The sequence below is a fragment of the Phymastichus coffea genome, unplaced genomic scaffold, assembly GCF_024137745.1.
Source record: "Phymastichus coffea isolate CEN01 unplaced genomic scaffold, Cenicafe_Pcof_1.1 PCOF00081, whole genome shotgun sequence".
NCBI lineage: Eukaryota > Metazoa > Arthropoda > Insecta > Hymenoptera > Eulophidae > Phymastichus > Phymastichus coffea.
This window is the reverse complement of record NW_026706892.1, coordinates 675,924-696,626: the sequence shown is the minus strand read 5'-3', so window position 1 is coordinate 696,626 and position 20,703 is coordinate 675,924. Positions and strand designations below refer to the sequence as shown.

Below are 20,703 nucleotides of genomic sequence, written 5' to 3'. Positions count from 1 at the left end.
TTAACCCGAATTCTCACGTGCGATGTCCATTACTAAAATCTAGTTCATATTACACCTTTTCAACAGTAATTTATACCAAATTATAAGTATATATTTTTTGTAGGTAAGAGACGAATGGCAAAAAGCTGCAGTTCTTCCGGTGGAAAAAATCAGCCCGCCCGATAATTCCGCTTGTGCCTACGGCATGACGTGATCGACTTCGAAATAAAGAAGAAAATTACAACTCGATTAGACTCAACACATTTTTCTCGCCGAACATATAGTATTAAAGCCAACAATAATACATTACGACTTGACAAATCCGATAATAAACGATAAAACATGATGATTTCGCAGAAGCAATGAAATGCTCGAATTATTGAACACAGACATCATATTAGAAATAGAAAAATTTCAAACAAACAGTTCCTCCACTTGAATCTTTGTTCATTTTTTTATTAAGAAAAACTAAATGCTGCATTCAATCGAGTGTTTTTTTTATATATATACCGCAGACTGTTTCTCGAACGTTTGTCAAAACCACGAAACTCACATGAAGAATTTTTGAAAAATGCTTTTTGAATCATCATGTCTGTGCTAAAATAAAATTGATTGCTATATTCAATTTTAATAAAAAAATGATAACTCGCCGACTGAAGTTGATGATGACTTGAATATATATGTTCAGTATATTCTACAGCTACGTTGCGTATTATTCAAAACAATATTTATTGATGTCCTATATTGTGAATTAAGATTATATTTGTATTGTCTTTTTAACTGATGAAATTTTATAAAACTTATACAACAATTCGATTCTATTGCAATCAATTTTATTTCACATCACAACACTATTGAACTAATAAAGACACGCGTTTTGAAACCGAGTACAGAATGAGTCGTCTTGATATCTCATCATTACGGATTAACTTTCGTCTCAATTAAGTTGTCAAATGTTGAAACTTCAGTACTTCAAATAACCTAAAATAATATAACGTAATACTTTCGAATTGAAAAAGCAACACAAACTATAATTCACTCCAAATTTTATATATCAATATATATGAAGTCTTCATCACAATGGGTGAAATAATTGTTGCTCATCTAATTGCGGACTGAAATAAACCTAGATAACTTTTTTTTAAGTGCCAAATAATCCATCTAATACATTGTGAAAAAACAAATGACATTAATTACATTTTTTTTAATTTTCATTCTTAAAAATACATTTATCAAACCATGTCTAACTTTCAAAATGAAATAATACAAATAATAAAAGACATTGTTCTGTAGTTTAGTACATCTTCCGTTGAAGAAGTTTGATAACGTGCGATTTGGTTTTCACAATAGCACCTTTACTGCCAACACGCGAAAAAAAAATCACTTCCATATCGCAAACCAATAACGAGGGAAAATTGTGAAAGGTTTTGCCACGTGAACTTTTTTGAGACTCAAAGAAATATACGTAATAAATTGATTAATTTATAGAATTAAACATGCAAGTCCGATTCCTTATATCGCAAAATAAACTACTCGAGATACTGTAGACTGACACGACAGCTAAATAAATTAATTGAAAATTAAATAACACATACGTAATGTCAAGAAATGAATTAAATCAATTGAACAAGTCCATGAAATGTTTAGGAGGAAAAATCTTGTTTCAAATCGAAATACGTAACTATAGAAACCAATTTTTTACTTAACATTGGTAAATCAAATGATTATTTTGTGGATTACGGTGACTTAATAAGTAAAACTTTTTATTATTATTTTAATATATATATATATAAATATAGCTAATTAGTTCTTTGATGACATGATGAAATATTTTTAAATAATCTCGAAACACAAATTATTTCAAGTTCACAAATTAAAATATTTTTCATCAATGGAACAATTTATAAATATAATGCCCGTATAGACGGAATCCCTAAAAATACTCATCCTTAAAGTACATGCACAGAAACATCAACACAATAAGCTTTGAATATAAGAAAAGAGAAAAATTCTAATAAGATAAAACCTTGTATGCTCGCCAACCCATTAAAAGTATCAAAATGTTGCAAGAGATGCTTTATAATATAGAAAAAACGACATGTACAATAATGTCGTAACATTATACCTATCAAATCATACCTATCAAAGATTTGAAAAATCATGAAAAAATATAGAACAGTCTAAAGTTCGCAATAAAATACTAAAGTAAGGAGATTTTAAAATGCACTGAGGTTTATTTTCAAACAATCGTTTTACAGTATTGATAAACTTTTTATCACGTAAGTAGCAGAAACATGTAATTAATACGTAGACCTACACATTCATAAAGAACAATATTGAAAAAATGAAATATTCTCGTAGGACATCATAGCTTGTATAATACACGAATTTTCTTACTCTTACGAGCATACGCAAAGCGTATATTTATTAAGGAACTGTAATTTAATACATCTATCAAGAAAATTAATGATCAAAAGTAACGTCTTTGAACAAAGAGCTGCTCGTAATTCAGAGACGTGTCATGTATTACAAAACCTTACAATTTTTATAGCTCAAAATTTATAAAAACCACTTTTTAGAAAAGAAAAAACGCTGTCATTTGACAGATACGCGCGACATCTTGAAAATTTTTAATTTTTCTTTACCCAGCTATTGGTAATGATTTTCATATAAAGTCAATCATCAAAAGAGTGATTTTCATAATAAACTTCGAATATTGCGAATCATTCGTTGTTATGTTCTAACGCGAAAACTTTTAAATCCAAAAGACGCTTCATAAATCATCTAGAAAAATTTGAAGAGAAGCTGTTGGCTTCTGTATTTCATAAAGTAACGAGCTAGATAATCATTTATAGAATACCTGCGTTCCAGCGTGGATGAGTGAAATGATAATGTCTAGAACATGGATATACAAAGTACTTGACACCATGTTGATTTTTCGTACATTGCCCAAATTAATTTGAACATATAAACAGCTCTAGTTAAAAAGTCAATTATAAATTTATCAAATTTAAATTAATTTAAAATATTTTACAAGTATATCATCTAAATATTAATCGAGTAATTTAATTGTATCGAGATTCGAAAACGCATAACTCGATGAAAGTATTTTAATAATTGCGAAATTATTGATCTTGTATAAAATTACTGCTTAAAACAGTTTTGAAACTATTTCAAGCACTAATAGTACATTTTTTGCTTTTAATCAATTATAATTCTTGAAATTACGGTGATCAATTTCATAATTATTACAAAGAATAAGTTTATATTAATTTGGAAGAAGTCATACAAGTTTGAAAATCAGAAAAAAGTAATTAAATTTTCTGGGCGTGTTTATTGAAAGAATGAAAAACCAATGTTATTAGTATTAAAAAAATTACTACCACACAACTGCCTAGATTTCAAAGATTCTCTAATACCAATCGATAGAATATAAGTCCAAACGCACAAATTAAATGTTTGGAATAAATATACTATATATACACTGGTGTATATACATTTTCGAACCGAAGAAGAACCGACATATTCGCTAAAACTGATTGAAAATGTAATTGAATCAATGAAGTATGCCTCTATAATAATCGTTACATCATCGCATTCCGTCAACAAAAATGATTTATTGTTAATCGAAGCTTGAGATTTGTTTTAACACTATCAACTCAATTCAGAATATACAGAAATCGTTCGATAAGAATGGAACAATCTTCATATTGTTAATGAACAATTATCTATCTATCTAATGAACCATTTAGAATGCCCTTAATTAACGTCTTCGTTCATATAAATTTAATGACGTTCATCCAATCCATCATATTCAATATTTATAAAAGTTAAGACTGCAGTTTTGAATGTCATTAATTTCTACTTTTACCGTTTAAATTTTATTTTAATTGCCAAATAAGAAAATAATACAATAAAAATGCAAGAATGATATAGTTTTCTAAATTAATAGATGTTATTAATTACTTTTTAATGTAATTGGACAAATGTTATGATAAATTTTTGCTATAACAGACAAATATAATTATAGTTGTTTCGTCACATTAGGTCGTAATATAATGTTGAGTGTAATAATAAAAAATTATACGATCGTTTTAATTATAAAATTATATTGTTGCTTAATCATCATAAACACTTGTGATACAAGAAAAAATGAGGTAATGTAATCTATAAAACCTATTTATTAAGAAAAAGATTGTATAAAATTATTGTAGAAACATAAAAAAATATATATAAATCTTTCTTACAGCAATATGCGAACTTTTCAAATAACAGGATAAAATAGGACTCCTATTTATCAACTGCCGTGAAGAAAATGAGAAATGCGAAAAATATATATTGTAAATTTCAGTACTCATATCGTACGGTTTTAAACGAAAGTTGCCAATAAATTGACTTTAGGTAAGATATGCCATAAATCGAAGGTATTCAAAGTATTATTATCAGCTAGATTTCAAAATATTTATCTTAGGGTTTCACCAGTTAAATATTTAAATTCAAAGGCACGTGATAAGATGGCGCCCAATTGCGCTTTTCTGAGCTGAGTATCCTTAATAACGCTTATGATGATGTAATAACAAAAAGATTTCAAAAAGATCATTACGATCAACGCTTCCGTTTGTTTGAAAAACATATATGCAAATGTCTATAGTTAATTCATTTACTAGAAAAGAGAATTTAACAAAACTCAAGCTTTGATTCAATTATATATAAATAATGCGTTGGAATTATAAGGGATCCCGCAACTTTTCATAATCAACATTTACTGCGATTGTTTATTTTGTACTGATAGTTGCGATAAAAATATTAACAATCACTGTATAAAATGTCAGCAAATATCAGAGAGTGAATAATATTGTCGTATATCAAAGTTTAATAAAATATACGACGAACAATTCCGTCGTATTTGTTTTGCATCACTTTTGTTTATTGAAATTTTAAGCATCAGTTATGGTAATTCATAAGTACGCTCATAATTGACTTTGTCAAATTCGGAAATGTACACATCAAGCTCACATATTCGAAGACTCCAGGCATCAATTCTGATTTTAGTTATTACAATAACTTATTCAACTGATAGATGAAAAAATATGCTCACCCCGTATACGCGGCTAACATGAGAGAGATATATGATGAGCGTTTTGTGTGCGAGTGCAAGCGAGCGAGGAAGGCGCAATTGTGACGAAGTAAATTTAAATAAAAGAAAAAATTGTACAGTAAAGCAGATACAGAGAAACTATAAAAAATTAATATAATACTAGAAAGTTTTAATAAATGAATTAAATGAAAAATTCATTTTTGTCGGTTCTTTTATTATTATTATTTTCAAAAACTATATCCTTCACATACTCCTAATTTTTAAATACACAGTTCAGGTCTTCCTAGAAAATTAGCAGTGCAACTAATAAACGCAATTGAACATTTGGATTGGATACGTAACTTTGGCAAAATTAATTTAGTGAACGAAAACAGCATAAACTTACTTGATATTTCCGACCCAATTACACTGGAACTAATGAAACTAATCTAGCACCTCGAAACTATCCTCTCTCTAAGCAATGTCGAAGTGATACAATCACTCGATTCAACTGGAAAGTGCTATCGACGGCCCATCAAATCAAATTAATTTCGCTTGACTGCAGAAGCCGATCGAGCGAAGCTTACAGATAAGCGTAATAATCAGACGGCGAATTCTGCAGTAAACTCTCGCGAGGTTGTCTTACATTGTCGACGGGGGATCTCGAACCCCTGATCCATTGTAAGGGTTCCGTGATCGTAGAGACGCTAACGATGTAACTCTAAACGATGTAAATAGAGAGGACAAGCAGTTGACGGGCGTTCAACTATATACCCTTCCCCTCCAAATACAAGCAAACTCTTTGTTATAAGGATAGCTTTCCATTAGATTCAAATTTAACTTTCACTCGTTTCATTCTGAGATAAGTTTACGACCGGATGCACTGCCGAAGCGCCACTGGCATGCAATTCGGCGCAAAACTTTTAATTTGAACACCATTCAATGATTCAACGCTTTCTACGATGCCTTTTACGGAACGGTGAAGCTCGCTATCGCACCACCTTTGCAAATTCCTTTTTATACTCGATTAAAACCTTGGTACTATCAAACTATAAATGACAAGCAGAACATGATATTTAACATTTGCAAGCCAGACTAGTCGTTAAAAGTACATGGAACATATGAAAGAGAGAGAGAGAGAGAGAGAGAGAAGAGGATGAATACAAAGCTATGTATAGTGTATACACGAGTAGTTATAGGTCAACCTCTGGTCAGACTGCCTTCAACGCACGGCACATTATACACGAGCGATGAATTTTACAGAAAGGCAGACACAAACTTCATTGTAAATATTGGCATGCATTCATCGTCAAAGTAAAAAACAAAGGAATTCTCAAACACGAAGGCACGTTTTCACAGCAAGCCTAAAAAACGCCAGAGATGCAGAAAAAAAAGAAAGAGCGAACAAAGGAAAAAAAGCAGCAGCAACGGCAGTGGAGGGATACGCTGCGCAGCATCCGCGGAGCATCGATCTGCGCCGGCGCAGCAGAACTTTTGCTGTATTCCACTCTTTTCTCCGGTCTGCGTGGCAAAGGGGGTTGAGTGAAGAGAAACAGAGCACTGGACCAACAGGTGATGTTGGCTCTCTGGCCCGAGCGAGACACTCCCTGGACGCTAAAGCGCGTATTCCTCTTTTACTTTCCGGGCGAGAAATAGGTTAACCTGATATATCATTTGTCGTTAGTGAGTATGTGTATGTGTGTGCGTTGTTGTTGTGAAATCTCAGGTGATCAAAGTTTAATAGGTGTTTTGTGTGGATGGGAGGAAGGAATTTTTTGTTTTCTTTTATGTAAGCAGGTGGCGGTCACCAAAGGTTTTTTAGAATGTGTTTTGACGGTTAATTTTTAATAGTCTTTGTTTAGCTTTATATGTGTGATTGAAGGCTGTCAATTTCTTTTATTAAAAGTTCGAATATTATTATCTTTTGAAAATTTTCTAATATTGAATACGGTGCATGAAAACATGTAAATAGAACAGATATTTCATTTGCCATCATTGCTATATAGAATTTAGTCCAGTGATTAATATGCACATTCAGTTGGTTTAAATTTTGAATCATTTTGAAATGAGAAAGGTGCTGCTTTTATTTAGGTTGACTTTGTTCCGAACGTATTTTTAGCACATCATTTATTCCGTAATTATATCGATTATTGATTATTTAAGAATATTTAATTGTTGCCTTTTATAATATCCAGTAAGGTACAGGATATCTTTATTCGAAATTGACGTATAAATTATTTAATATTATTTATTATATTATTGTTAAACGCAATGATGATTTATTATTATTGTTTTAAGATATCAAAGTTCGATTTCAATGGCTTTAAACAATAGAGATATACCGAGAATTTTTATCTTGAACTTAGAAAGACATATTTTACAAATACTATGGAAATGTGGTTTCTATTGAGCACCAAACAGCCCAAGTGCAAAGTATTATTTTCGAAACCTTCAGATTTTTCATAAATTTTCTACAATTACACATTGAGATGTGACAAGAAAGTCTTTATTAAGAAGAAAAAATTAAAAGCGGACGAGACGAATGACGAACAAACAAAGAATGTCGTTTTCACGAAAATCATCAGCACCGTGCCACCTAACAAGTGCGAAAAGAACACAGGAGTTTGTTGCAAATATATCCAACGAGTGCAAACCAATGTAATTACGGAAGTGAGAAAACAGCATGGCAAGAAAGTAAAGGAAAAAAAAGCAAGCAAATAAAACGAGGAAAGGACTGGTCGAGCCAAGACGGTAATGGTTTGACTTTTAACATTCGGCGGCGGCGCGTACGAGGTAAGTCGAGATTAAAAGATGCCTTCCGATTTTGCTCGTTAATTTGAAAACTTTATTCGTTAGCTCTTTCCTTGCACTACTATCATCTCGTCTCGTTTATGCCATCAGCTTTTTATAAAAACCTCCTTTTCAATTTTTCATTCTACGTACGGAAAATATTTATTCCGCATGTTTATCTCGCTAAACCATTAATATAATTAATGGCGTAGTATCAAATAATCGAATGCATTAGACTGACTTCGAAAGAATGAATTTAAATCCAAATTGGAAAAGCGTAGAATGTTTGAAAACAATGAGAACAATGAAATAAAAAAATTTGAAATCGTTATTTCTTTAAGCATTTTTAACGTTGCATTGATCAAACAAATAAATAAAAGATTGTATGACTTATATCGACCGAAATGCAGACATCGGAATCGCACAACAAGACAAGTCTGTAGGTGACAGTTGAAAGAAAAGGTATATATCATTGTCGCCACCGCGATGACAAAGGTGAACAGACGCGAAGACGTAGACGCAAAGTAGGTGGCCAGGGGCTTAAGTTCAAGCTTCCGTAGACTTCAAATAACTTATTTTCAGAAGCACGCGCATTTTCTTACAAATCTTTATGATAATACCTCGACAGATTCGTTCGAAATTACAATGTCGTAAACTTGTTACAATATACGGATAAAGCACAAAGATGCTTTGCAAATACACTAAGAGTTGCTGAATCGACGTGCATTTCGGATGAATTCCTCTAATAATAGAGTATTATGACGAAAGGTATTCTCTAGGGATTTCGGATCAAGCTCTCGTAATGATTCAATTTTCAGTCACGACTGAATTACTCATGGTCATTCAATTTTAACGGGGTTTACGGAATAGATCCGTCATGAATTTTGCACGAGTGCTCTTTATTGAAATATGTGAAAGAAAAAAATACAACATCCATCACAATGACGGTCTTTTAAATTCACAAACACTTTTGTTCAAATAAAATGAAATTTTCAAAAATAAAAAATCGTCGAACGAACAATCACCCAGAAATTCTAGTACTAAATAAATAGCGGTAATGAATGCGATTATTTTTTTCTTATCGGGATGACGGAGCGCACCGATAGTGTACACACGGCTACAATAGGGTAAAGAAAACAGCGTTCGACGCGCATTATTTACCCGTATCATCAGTCATTCTGTTTGCCAAACTATTACTCCGCGTAAGCAGATGATGAATAATGAATGTATCAGCACATTATCAAAGCGGATGACCTAACTATTTTAAAAACCGTGATACGCTCGAGTTGACGCTAAAAGCCGTGTGGTGTAGACCGTCGAAAATAAACATACCTCTTTTCCTGAAGCCTAATGCATGCAATCACGAGCTCCTCCTACTATTTCACGTTATGTTGACTTATTGTAATTTATTTCTGTTCTCTTGAACGAAAACTTTGAACTACAAAAATACGAATAAAACATTAGCTATTCGTTTTTTTCGCGATTATTTTTTAACGCCGCAATGTTGTAGGACAAACCACAAAGTAAATCCGTCAAAGAAACTTATCCCTAGTGTGGCACACACAAGCAGAAAAAAAAAAGATAAACACGCCAACCGAAAGTGAGAGAGACACGTTGTCGACCGATATAACCAAAAGCGCTTGACGCTTGACATCCTAGCAATGAAAAAAAAGTCGCTCAAGCCATGCCATGTCTCATTGTAAGGTAGAGCACAATAGAAAAAGACCGTCATTAAAATTTCAGACGAACTGCGCTCTGCCGCGCGCCGCGTTGCCGGAGGGACCAATTAGAAAAAAGACGTGCGCGCTTCTTATTTTTCTCGATACTCGGATACTTGGACAACCTTTATAAAATCCGGGAGACATATATCGTCAAATAATACTTAACTTGATTAGTTTAACTTTCAACTGTGACTACACAACAGCAACGAAGTAAACTTTTGATGGTTATAACCCGATGAGCAGAGTTTCATCTCGTAACTTCAAGTTTTAATTTGACTTATTTACTTTTTATTAGCTGTCTAACGAAAATTTATTAGAGAGTCTCAGTATTTATTCTAAGATATGAATTTTGATTGCACTCTGGAGAACTCGGAAATTAATTCCTCCGACAAATTTCAAACTTGATTTCATTTGAATAGAGAAATCCATCTAACTTTCTTAATTTTATCTACGTGTGGGCAATATACCAAGTAACGCCAGTAATGAGTATATCCATCGGAAATAAGACATTTTCCTGTAGACATAAAGTTGAATAATTTGAAGAAAAGCTATCTCTAACCTTTAATATTTAAACTTACGAGCTTTCAGAGCGAACATTTTGATAGATATTCAGTTTTCGATTTCAAAAGTCTTTTGCTTCAATGCCGACGTTTCATCCATGTAGATTACACGCGACCAAAAAAAAAACGTAAACGAATGCTTTTTTATATCTCGAGGGCTCAACTATTTCATCGCAGGTTTCAAGTTATTTTGATAGAATCTCTATGTGTTTTTACTTCGAAATGACAATTTCCATAAAAGCATTTAAATAAACGAATTTGATGAATGCCACATTTACAAGGCTCTATTAAAAGATGTGTAAACTAAAAGACATAATTAACTGACGCTCCAACCAAAAGTGCATTTTATTGCAAAAAATAATAAGATTAAATTTTCCTATCAAACAAAAAACATCAAAGCTTCCAATATTTGTCCACACATTAAATAATATATAAAGTACCAAAGTACTTAGTCTCCTCATCAAATAAAAACAAATCATCATTAAATTACTTATCGTAATGCTGCTTTGGTCATTAAAATCCAATGACAATGCAAGCTTTCAAAAATATTTAAACTCGTTCGTTGGAATAAAAGCCTTTCTTTCTTTTTTTGTTGAAATTTAATCCTATTAACCAGCGTTGCACTCTTGTATGCATTGCACTTAAATATCTCTCTTTCTGTCTTTCTCTCGCGAGTACAAGTGAAAGATAGTAAGTACATCTGTGAGTAAGCTTGAACTTTCACGCAGCACCGCCGAGGACCCCAGGATGCCCCAGGGCAGCCTACAATGGCAGGGTACCCAGAGACGGGCTTATGCACCCGGTGCTCACTGGAACGTTCAGGTACGTATATGACACTACTAAATTTCCTTTTCAAATTATTATCAAAACACAGTCGACATAATTCACTCTTATGAAGAACTCTACGCTCAACTTGCGCCGAAAATAATATAATAAGGTTATATTTTTACGCAGACCTTTCGACAAAATTACGTGCTTACATTCTGGAAACGAAATTACATCTCTCGAGTGCATTTTGTTTAATTACGTAAAACAGCACTACAATCGCCACTTTAAGCTTTTTTTATCCCTCTTTACTCGCAATTCTATATGTACATCTTTGCAAACACGGAGCTTCAACTTTTTAATTAAATGATAACATTATATACGTTTGTGATAAATTTAATTGCACGCTTTTCGCTGAATCCAACTTTGAGATAAGCATGCGAAATACTATGACCCAATTTTGATTCTTTCGGAAAAAAGAACTTTCATCTTTCTCTATTTAAAAGTTAGAAACCAGCGAGACGGAGTTCTAGGAGCTTTTATTTTCAAACGAACAATAAAAACTATTGAAGCTATATCTCAAATTGCAGTGTTTGGAATTACATATCAAGTTTTTAGAAAGCTTCATTACCATAGCTACTGGTTATTTTCAGAATTAATTGAGTGTCGAGAGTCGTTGGCGCATTAGTGACGCCATTACGAACTTGAATAGATTCTGATTGCTATATATAGAAATGGTCTGGATTTTATTAACATTTCTCAGCTTGTGAAAATAATTTTCATTCACTACCGTAATTCCGTAGTTTCTTTCTTTTTACAATTTGTTTCTAAGACTCATTAAAACTAAACCAAACAGCAGAAAACGGAATAACGAGCAACGAAAAAAAAGGATCGTTTCAGATTAAATGACCTCACAAACGGAGAATTTTCCAGCTCGTTCTCGCGTTAAGCTAAAAATACAAACGCTGTTTGTTTATTATACAGCAACATTTAGAAATGGCCCAACGTGAAAATAAAACGAATGTTTTCTTGTGAATTCCTATTTGGAACCGAATGCGCAATTAACCCACGCCTTGCTTGTAAAATTCAAATACGCGCGCGCGTCGCTCGCCTTGATTCTCGCGCATTTGCATTTATTAATTGGACGCTTTAAGCTGTATCCAACTGCGGGGAAATTTATGAAACAACTACAGTTGCCTCATTCCAGCTTCCAACGCGAATATGCTTTCTATTTTTCCTCGATTCTTTTTTTCTAAGAGCTACTTCGGTAAAACTTTTTTGGTGATTCTGAAGCTATTTATTAATGCGATTTTAGCATTTTAAAAACGATAATTCGAAGTCAATTATTTTTATCAAAAATAAAAGAAGTACGAACACGCAAATGTGTAAAGAATGTGAAATTGCAAACCATCGATTGAACCTCAATGTAAACATGATTCAATGAGAAGGTTGATCGCGGATCACAAATCAAATATGCGATATTACGCAAACGTGACCACGAAGCAGCTACGTGCGAAACGTGTCAATCGCTATGCAGCATATTGATTTCGCTGACAGGGTATATAACGTGTAGGCATATTGGATGAAGATTATAATGGCTAACGCGTGGTCTGTGTAATTAAATGCTACTGTGCAGGTGGTGAAGGGTAAAGTGACGACACGCTGCTTATGGCACGCCTGCAAGGCTCTTGGTATAGGGCTTCTACTAATGCTTTTAGGGGCTTGCATGGCTACCATAGGTAATTATTATATTTTTATCTATTTGCAACTTGTATGTTTTGCAAAGCTTTTGACACGAAAGGTCAACCTATGAAAGATTAGAATCAAATCAAGTTATGTTAGATCATATTAAAGTTATTGGATTGAATTTTGCCGTGTTATTGAAAAGCACGCGATCTTTCGTTTTCCAAGATAGAACAAAGAACTGAATTTATTGAAATATGCGATGTTTCATCCAACGGACACGGTACGAAAACGAGGCAAAGGTCGTAAATAAAAATAACCTCGTCGAGAATAACGGAGAAAAATCGTAATTAATTGAGCTTACAATAAATCCATTTCGTTTCGAAAGCTTTGTACTCGTTTAAATCCGTAAAATAAAATTCTCGATACAAATCATTGATGCGATTGATTCTTGCATTAATTGAAACTGAGAACGAATTCACACATTATTCAGAGATTCAACTGACCGACTTTATTCGATTTTATCGAAGATTATATACGTGAACCTTACATTAAAATAAATTCTTATTTGTTTAGTCGGAAGAACATTTCTATTTGGAAAACTTTTATTTTTAGAAGCATTTTCAAGAGAATCGGTAGAACTTGGATGCTTTTTTTTTAACCTTTCGTACGATTGTAATGTTATTTTGTTCCTTTCTGTCGATTAGGTTATTACGCCGATCAATTGTCAGTTGCACAAGAAGTTAGGGGGAACCTCACGATACGAGTTAAAAACGAATCGAGAGGCTTTCATCTCAACAATTTGAGCTACGCTGGACCTATTGTCATGGGTTTTGGAGGTAAATACATACTTGAAATAGTGATTTATTTTGAATAAATTCAGAAGTTTAAAGTCTAATATTTTATGTGATTTTCATTTACTAAATTGAAATCGTAAATCAACATTGAATCATTAGAACGTAGATTTTCGGATCTGACATAAACGTCTTTTACTACTTATGTCAAAAATCATCGTGGTTAATTTTTTATTATCAATCAAACAAAACAAAAATATTTAAACGAACGTCATTAAAATTAGCTATATATTATTTAAAAATTAACGTATGATGTAACGTTTTTCTTAAAAAATTAATGCATCTAAAAAACATTCGATACACTAGAAAAATTAAACGTTTTTAAAATATCAGTTCACAATAGTACATTATAACTGAGCGCAACAATGCTAGAGATAATAGATATTCTATTCGAGAGCACTCACAGATACAATACAGACGCTCCCGCGAGAGAGCCGAAACCTCAGCGAGAGTGAGAGAGTTGACGGATGCGATCGAGACATGTGTGCGAAACAATGCTCAAGGGAAACACGACAACGGAGAGAGAGAGAGAGAGAGAGAGAGAGAGAGAGAGAGAGAGAGAAAGAGAGAAAGAGAGAGATAGAGAACCACATGATCGTGGGGTAAAATTGCGCGTTCTACCTCCGAAACTAGGCCGGGACTCGTATATATATCGATCCACCAGCGTCGCCAGCGACATTCGCTCGGTTCGGTCCATATATATTGAGCACCTTGTACCAGTATCCTTTTCTTGCCTTTTTAATTGAAGTGGCGCGCAATTGCAATGAAAGAAGTGAATTGTTATAAAGTAGAGGGTTCAGAAGGCAGGTTGTAGTTAAAAAAAAAATTTGCCCCCAGAGAGATTTGAACTCTCGACCCCTGGTTTACAAGACCAGTGCTCTAACCCCTGAGCTATGGAGGCTATTACCACCATATTGTTCTTGTAGATGTACTGACTATTACGCACTCTTTTCTGCCTTTTATAGTGTTTATATTCAATGGATCTTTTTGTCTTTTATATTTTTTACGTATATCGATAAAAATTTAATTTGTAGAAAATATAAATATGCTTATGGGAGTATAATAGGTAAAGATTTGTTATCATATAAAACTGAAAATTGAATCAACGGCAATTACTTAATTTTTTTATTTTTGTAATAGATTCCCATCCCTCTTGATAAATACATTCAATACGCAGTAGTCGCTTCCTCGGTATAGTAGGAATTGACTTTATCTACTCGCTATTTCTAACAATAAACTTAATATCTCTCATCATGCTTAACTCCAAAAACTCATGTATTTAAAATTTAACCGTACTTTCGATTAAAATGAATTGATAGCAAATTTATTTATTGAAAAAAAATATGTTAGAAAATGGCTTAAGCCACAGCTAATACCGATTCGTCTAAGAAAATATTATAGACCACGTTTCCCACAGCTTCTAAAGCTCTAAAGCAATTGTAATAATATGATGAAAAACAAATCCTAAAGCAATCCTGTTACGCATCGATAGTGTAATTTTTGTAAGACAAAAAAGACGATATTCTAAAATCGATTATCCACTAGCCAGAGCAATAACTTTTTATGATGATTCAAAACGTTGAAGAGAATATGTACAGTGAAAGCTATCAGTATAAACTATATACGAGCAGCACGAGGTGTGAGTAAGCGCAATCACACACAGTACATGTATGTCGATGCGCGCGCTACGAGTAATACGTGAAAGAGCGAGAGAGAGAGAGAGAACCCGCAGGTGTTTCGATAAGCTAACAACGCAGGGAGCACAGAGCGCACACGGCCTTTAACGGGTATTGATTATACATTTTCGCGGGGGAGCGATATCGTTTCTTTCTTTCCATACAGCTGTCAAGTTTTGTTCGAATCTGAATGGAACGATTAAATCTGTTCTTGCTCGTGCATCCCTGGGCGACATAATGGATGGCATTAACTATCACAGTACCAATGTCTCTTTATCATTACATCGCAGACAATTTTGCCAAAGCTGTTTAGCAGATTCTTTCTGAGAACTGTAGTTGTCGCTCTCATTCGTTGCAAATATCGGACAATCTTGAACGCATCGAGAGCCTTTATAGTGCTTCCGTGACATGCAATCAAAAAGGAAACCCAATCAGCACTTCTATACGTCGACCTACAGGTTTCATCATAGTAGCAGCCTGCGTAATGACATTCGAGGCTCGGGACAGTGCAGCGAAAGTCGTGCCAGCGCGATACCGCTTCAACCAAGTCTCGACACTGAAGAACGCCAAGAGTCAACGAAACCGCAAGTCAACCTCCAGCCAGACCAGCAAGTGGGATCATCAGCTCGGACTTTTCCGTGTCAATCGCAGCCCAAGCCCAAGTCTTCGTGACAACTCGCGTCGACAATTTACTCAAGAGCTTATGCAGTTCTCCAAGAATTTGAACGATAAAGGTGTGACAAATCCGATAAAGAAGAGTCCGAGTGCCCCGTCGCTCATTGCCAAAAAATCGCCAAGGCAAAGGGCGCCAAAGTTTGCTAGTGGCTGTGCTTTGCTCAATCCAGAACTGCTCAAGAGGCATGCAATTTCGGTGGATAATCCGGGATATAATCCACAACAGGTACGTTTGAATCTGCTTCTAGAGGAAATTCTCATTTGAGAATAAATTCTATAAAATTGAATTAAGACTCGAGCTTGACAAATATTTCCAACATTTATCTACATTCTTCTAATATATAAATATTAGAAGAGAACGTATAAATAAGTATACTCCATCTGTACACATGATTATGTATTTAAGAAAACTAATTAACATTAAAAGTACAATTCTTTTTGTATTACTTTTTTCATTAATCTCCAAACAATAAACTTTCTAACATAAATTATAAAGCAGTAGTCAATTCGACTAATAACAAGTAATTGTAAGTCTTCCTGAAGCATATTCGTATTCTAAAAATTCTTCTACTTACATAGACTTGAGTTACACAATCTACAACAAAGTAACTGTACCTATCAAACAGATTTCAAAATAAGTTGAAAAGGCAGTTCACAAAGCTTAAGATCTTTATTAAATTTCAATGTAATCAAAAACAACATCCGCCAGCAAGTTTTTATCAAAAGCCAACAACGTTCAACGGTTATCTCACACAGCAAGTTGGCTAAAGTTCTAGTTCAATGTTTTCAAGCATACATTTGAAACGACATAAAAGTACACGAAACACCGAGATAGTTAAATACGCGCACAAAAGCTTTCTCGTGCAGGTGAAAACATTTCGCAAGTTCAATCGTATGTATAAGGTAAAGTTTATGAGAAAAACAAGAATGTCTTTTTTGTTGCCTCCCATAGATAACGTTAGAACATCAAAAGTTGTCTGGAAGTCAAGCATCGATGGCTATGGACCTACACCTTCCAAATAAAGGTCCGGTAACGTTGAAAGTGAAGGATCGATCCGATACCGCTAGACGTCATCAGTTGGCACGACAAACAAAGATCGAAGACGCTGAAGATCTTGAAGATGCCAAGAGAACTGCGGCGCTCAATCGATCTTTTTCACCTAAGCTTCCTGGTGAATATATACATATAACCTGAGTTTTTTAATTCTTATTTTTTAATTTTTCTAATTCATAACTCTGAGAAACTACATTGGAATATAAAAAAAACATGAATATAGCAACTGTTATCAACAAATTAAATGAAAAGTATAATTATGGCTTGAAAGACTTTTAGGTTCTTTCCTAAAAAAAGTTGCAAATGTTTAATTGAACTTAATCACTTGATATTCTCATATCATCGAAAAAATTAGTTTAATAATAATTACAATTACTTTCACAGGCTCTAACATAAGATATCCTGATGACTTCGTGCCACGCAAAAGAAACTCTATAGATATAAAAATTTTAGAGGATCTCGTAGCAAGAGACTGGTCGAGAACATCGCCTAGAGACTTCAGAAAAATTTCATCACCGAATTTTCGGAAAATGTCATTAGACAAATTAGGCGGTGAGCGGAGGTTAGATAAATCTGCAAGTTTTCGTAAGGCAAGTTTGGAGTTTAGACGAAGTCCCGATTTCAGGAGAACAGACTACAGGTACTTGAAAAGATTGTTTATCTCATTTTTCATTTTGTCGTTCGAACATTCTTCATCTAACAATTTATCAAGAATGGATCACAATTCAATCGGAAAAGTTGACGATAACGTTCGAAAAATAAATTTTAATAGGCGAACTTGTTGCATACAAATAAATATAGCTAGAGTCTTTTTTTTTATTAAAAACTGATACTTGAATTATGTATCAAGAATCCTGTATCGGAAAACGATTTCAATATGTAATGCACACTGATCGATAAAAAGAAGTTCCATAGGGAAAAGGTCGATAATGTGCAGTTTTACAGTGGATGTGTATACCTATATATAGAAACTCTCTTGCTGTAATGTTCAAGCATAAAAAGATTTGATCTATAATGTTTATGAGCACCGAACTTTTTTATTGAAAGTGATTGAGCAAAATAATGATGAGTCGCATGATAATAAAGATTAAACGCGGGATGACTAAAATGTAGAAAAAATGATATTTTTTACGTATCAATACATCTACGTACTCTTTCGTGCGAATTTGACATTCTGTCGAGCGTGAAAAATTTAATGTAGCAGTCGTGTCTAACTTTGCAGAGAGTATTCGATCGAGCGTTTCACCGCAGACTGTGCCGAGTATCTCGCGGGCGAGCTTGAGGGTAGAACTCGAACGAGTAGTGGTGAGAATCTTCAACGCAAAACCCGTCAGCATCCAAAGCTCTATCACTCGCGTTCGGACGATAACCGGAGGAGGTCCTTCGATAAGCACCGTGGTGATTCTCATTCCAGCCGTTATTCCTTGAATACCCAGGTGAGTGAGAAAAAAGTCATGGTAACGGCTTTGAACCATTAAAAGAAAATGGGCGAAGGAGTCAATTATACTTACTGTAGTTGAAAATTGGCCTTGGGAAGTAATGACCGCGGCATCATTCGTTTGATAATTGAAAATGCATTTTTACTTGAAAAGTTAGGTACATTCTTTGAAATAGAATTAGGAAGATTGCCTATTTCTCGATATCGTTTAACAGGCAGTGGTCGAGGATCGTTCAGCCGCTGACTACGAATTGAAATACTTCACGGCGACTACAGCAGCAACATCCCTCGATACCGAGGAAAGTCGCTGTGACATAAGCGATACCGACAGCCACGCTTATGAAGAAGGACTTAACAGTGCAATCGCATTGTCCGACGGTGTAATCGAGGCAGACGCTTTACTCGAGGAACCCGAACTCGAGAACGAAGTCGACATAGAGCGAAGGGATTCTGCGCATTACGCCAAACAAGAGACATTGTCATCCGAGCAAACATTGGTGGATATTGAGAGAGAAGACACGAGTGAAGGTATCGAGGATATCAAGAACGACAAAGAAGCTGAAAAGAGTGAAACTGTCGTGGACATTGGTGAGGACTAAACTTGTTAAACGTTTTATATGTATAAATGAAGGTTTTTTCGGTTATATTACCTTTGCAAGTGGTGTTTAGATTTAAGTGACTCGGTGAGTTTTGAAATATGCACGTATGTTGAAAAACGGAGATTTTTTCGTTATGGTTATGAATACATTGGCAGTATTATACTCTTAGGTAACTAGTCATGTGTAGTGTAACTATAGTGAGATATCGTGAGATATATTAACCGACAAAGAAACAATAATTTTTAGCTGTTTCGTGTTTATACATCATACGATATTTCGAGAAGCATAAGAATTATAAATGAATCTACACTCGTTCTTGACCTCCACTTTGTACTTTCGCTATTATTCGCTGACTTATTGCAAAACCTATCAAACCAATTGTACCTGAATATTCAACATCCAATACACAGTTTTAGCGATCACCCCGAATATTCTTTTCTTTATTTTATCAAAGAATAGTAATTTATTTACAAGTTCGATTGTGCATCATATCGACGAGACAATGCGTTCAAAAAAAAAGTACAAGTTAAGTCAACGACTTTGCTGAAACCACTAAAACATAGTAGACGATGAATGGGAACTGAGAAAGTTACATTTTTGAATTGCGTTTTGTATCGAGACAATCATCTCATTAAGATGTCATCACTTATAACATCACGAAAGTAAAAGAGAAAAATTTGTGGAGGATAATAATGACATCGCTTCTTGCCAAACTACCATGTACTTGTAGATATAGTATATACATCAAAAAAAGAACTAATAATAAACGAACTATCAATATCTCTTCGACTCGAGTGGCCTATACAAGCTGTATCATTTCCTATACATATATTCTTACTATTAGCTCTCCAAAAGCACTTTTTCTATATAGCAGTTGAAAAGAGACGAATAAAAGTTATGTTGTGGTAATTATATGTCTATATTTCGACTATAATCCGATTTTTCGAAGACTTTTTTTACTAATGTTGATCGGCTCGCTTGACTTATATACGATCGGCACGTCCACAACAGTAGTGTAAATATATTTTTGTACCCTGTATAGCCACGAGTCTCGATTAAGTGTTGTCCTTTAAAGTTAATGTAGGATCATTGTTGGTATCAAATAAAAAATGTTATGGATGTCTATACATATAAATTCCTCAAACGAACCAAGTTTGTTATGGGGAGGACTGTTACATGTTGATTTTTTAATGAAATACCTCTACTTGAAAAAACTAACATAATAATAAAAAGTAAAAGCAAGGCATATAATTTCGTGAGGTTTTTAGTATAATCAGGATTCACTTTGTATAATTACCTCGTTCAAATGCAAAAAAAAACCGATTATGCCAATTTAGATAAGATTCAACAAGTTTAAGAAGATGATTAATCTGATGACTACTATTTATTAAGAGAAATTTTAGTTTGATATTACCAATACAAAGGATGAATGAGGAAGAATAAATAAAACAATAAATAAAAGAAACATGAACGTTTTTAATGTTGCATTTTTATTAGTTACTGTTACGCAAAGTGTAGAAATATTTTGAACGAAACGCAAAAACGTTTTTTAAAAGTTACTAGTCCATATCCTAGTTAATTTATTTAATAACTCTCAGAAAAACTCAAGAAATTTATTATAAAAAAAAATTTGTAATAATTAGTTGTGAATGTAGAATCATAAAACAAATCCGCAGCTCATGTGGCAGTCAATCAGATTATATCCGTATATATATATATATATATATATATATATATTCATTCTTAACAACATTGTTATATTGTATCAAAACACAATTTTCGTAAGATTATTTGATGAATTAGATAAAAAGAAATTACAGATACAGTATATA

General features: G+C 33.6%; 2 protein-coding genes and 1 non-coding gene across 8 annotated transcripts in view; 2 read left to right on the top strand and 1 right to left on the bottom strand.

The window, feature by feature from the left end:
- The window catches only part of LOC131668571 (dipeptidase 1-like), a 203,701-nt gene extending 201,986 nt beyond the window's left edge, over positions 1 to 1,715 (top strand). For both annotated transcript variants that reach the window (XM_058942851.1, XM_058942850.1), the window contains exon 13: positions 104 to 1,715. In XM_058942851.1, coding sequence (XP_058798834.1) covers positions 104 to 193 — 90 coding nt within the window. In that variant the 3' untranslated portion in view covers positions 194 to 1,715. The remainder of the gene's footprint in view (positions 1 to 103) is intronic.
- Positions 1,716 to 6,628: 4,913 nt separating this feature from the next.
- LOC131668586 (uncharacterized) lies at positions 6,629 to 20,577 on the top strand. Of its 5 annotated transcripts, none has more exons than XM_058942879.1 (10): positions 6,641 to 6,712; positions 7,355 to 7,849; positions 10,856 to 10,949; positions 12,529 to 12,631; positions 13,283 to 13,414; positions 15,564 to 16,006; positions 16,733 to 16,952; positions 17,219 to 17,474; positions 18,057 to 18,270; positions 18,488 to 20,577. In XM_058942879.1, exons 3-10 carry the CDS (start codon positions 10,875 to 10,877, stop codon positions 18,869 to 18,871), a joined length of 1,827 nt encoding a protein of 608 aa, XP_058798862.1. In that variant the 5' UTR covers positions 6,641 to 6,712; positions 7,355 to 7,849; positions 10,856 to 10,874; the 3' UTR covers positions 18,872 to 20,577. The 5 variants fall into 5 exon arrangements, with proteins under 5 accessions (XP_058798865.1, XP_058798862.1, XP_058798861.1 ...); XM_058942878.1 differs by having other exon boundaries at positions 6,643 to 6,782; XM_058942880.1 differs by having other exon boundaries at positions 6,653 to 6,739.
- Positions 14,258 to 14,330, bottom strand: Trnat-ugu (transfer RNA threonine (anticodon UGU)). Its single transcript has one exon. It is a non-coding gene; the product is annotated as a tRNA-Thr (tRNA).
- Positions 20,578 to 20,703: the final 126 nt, after the last annotated feature.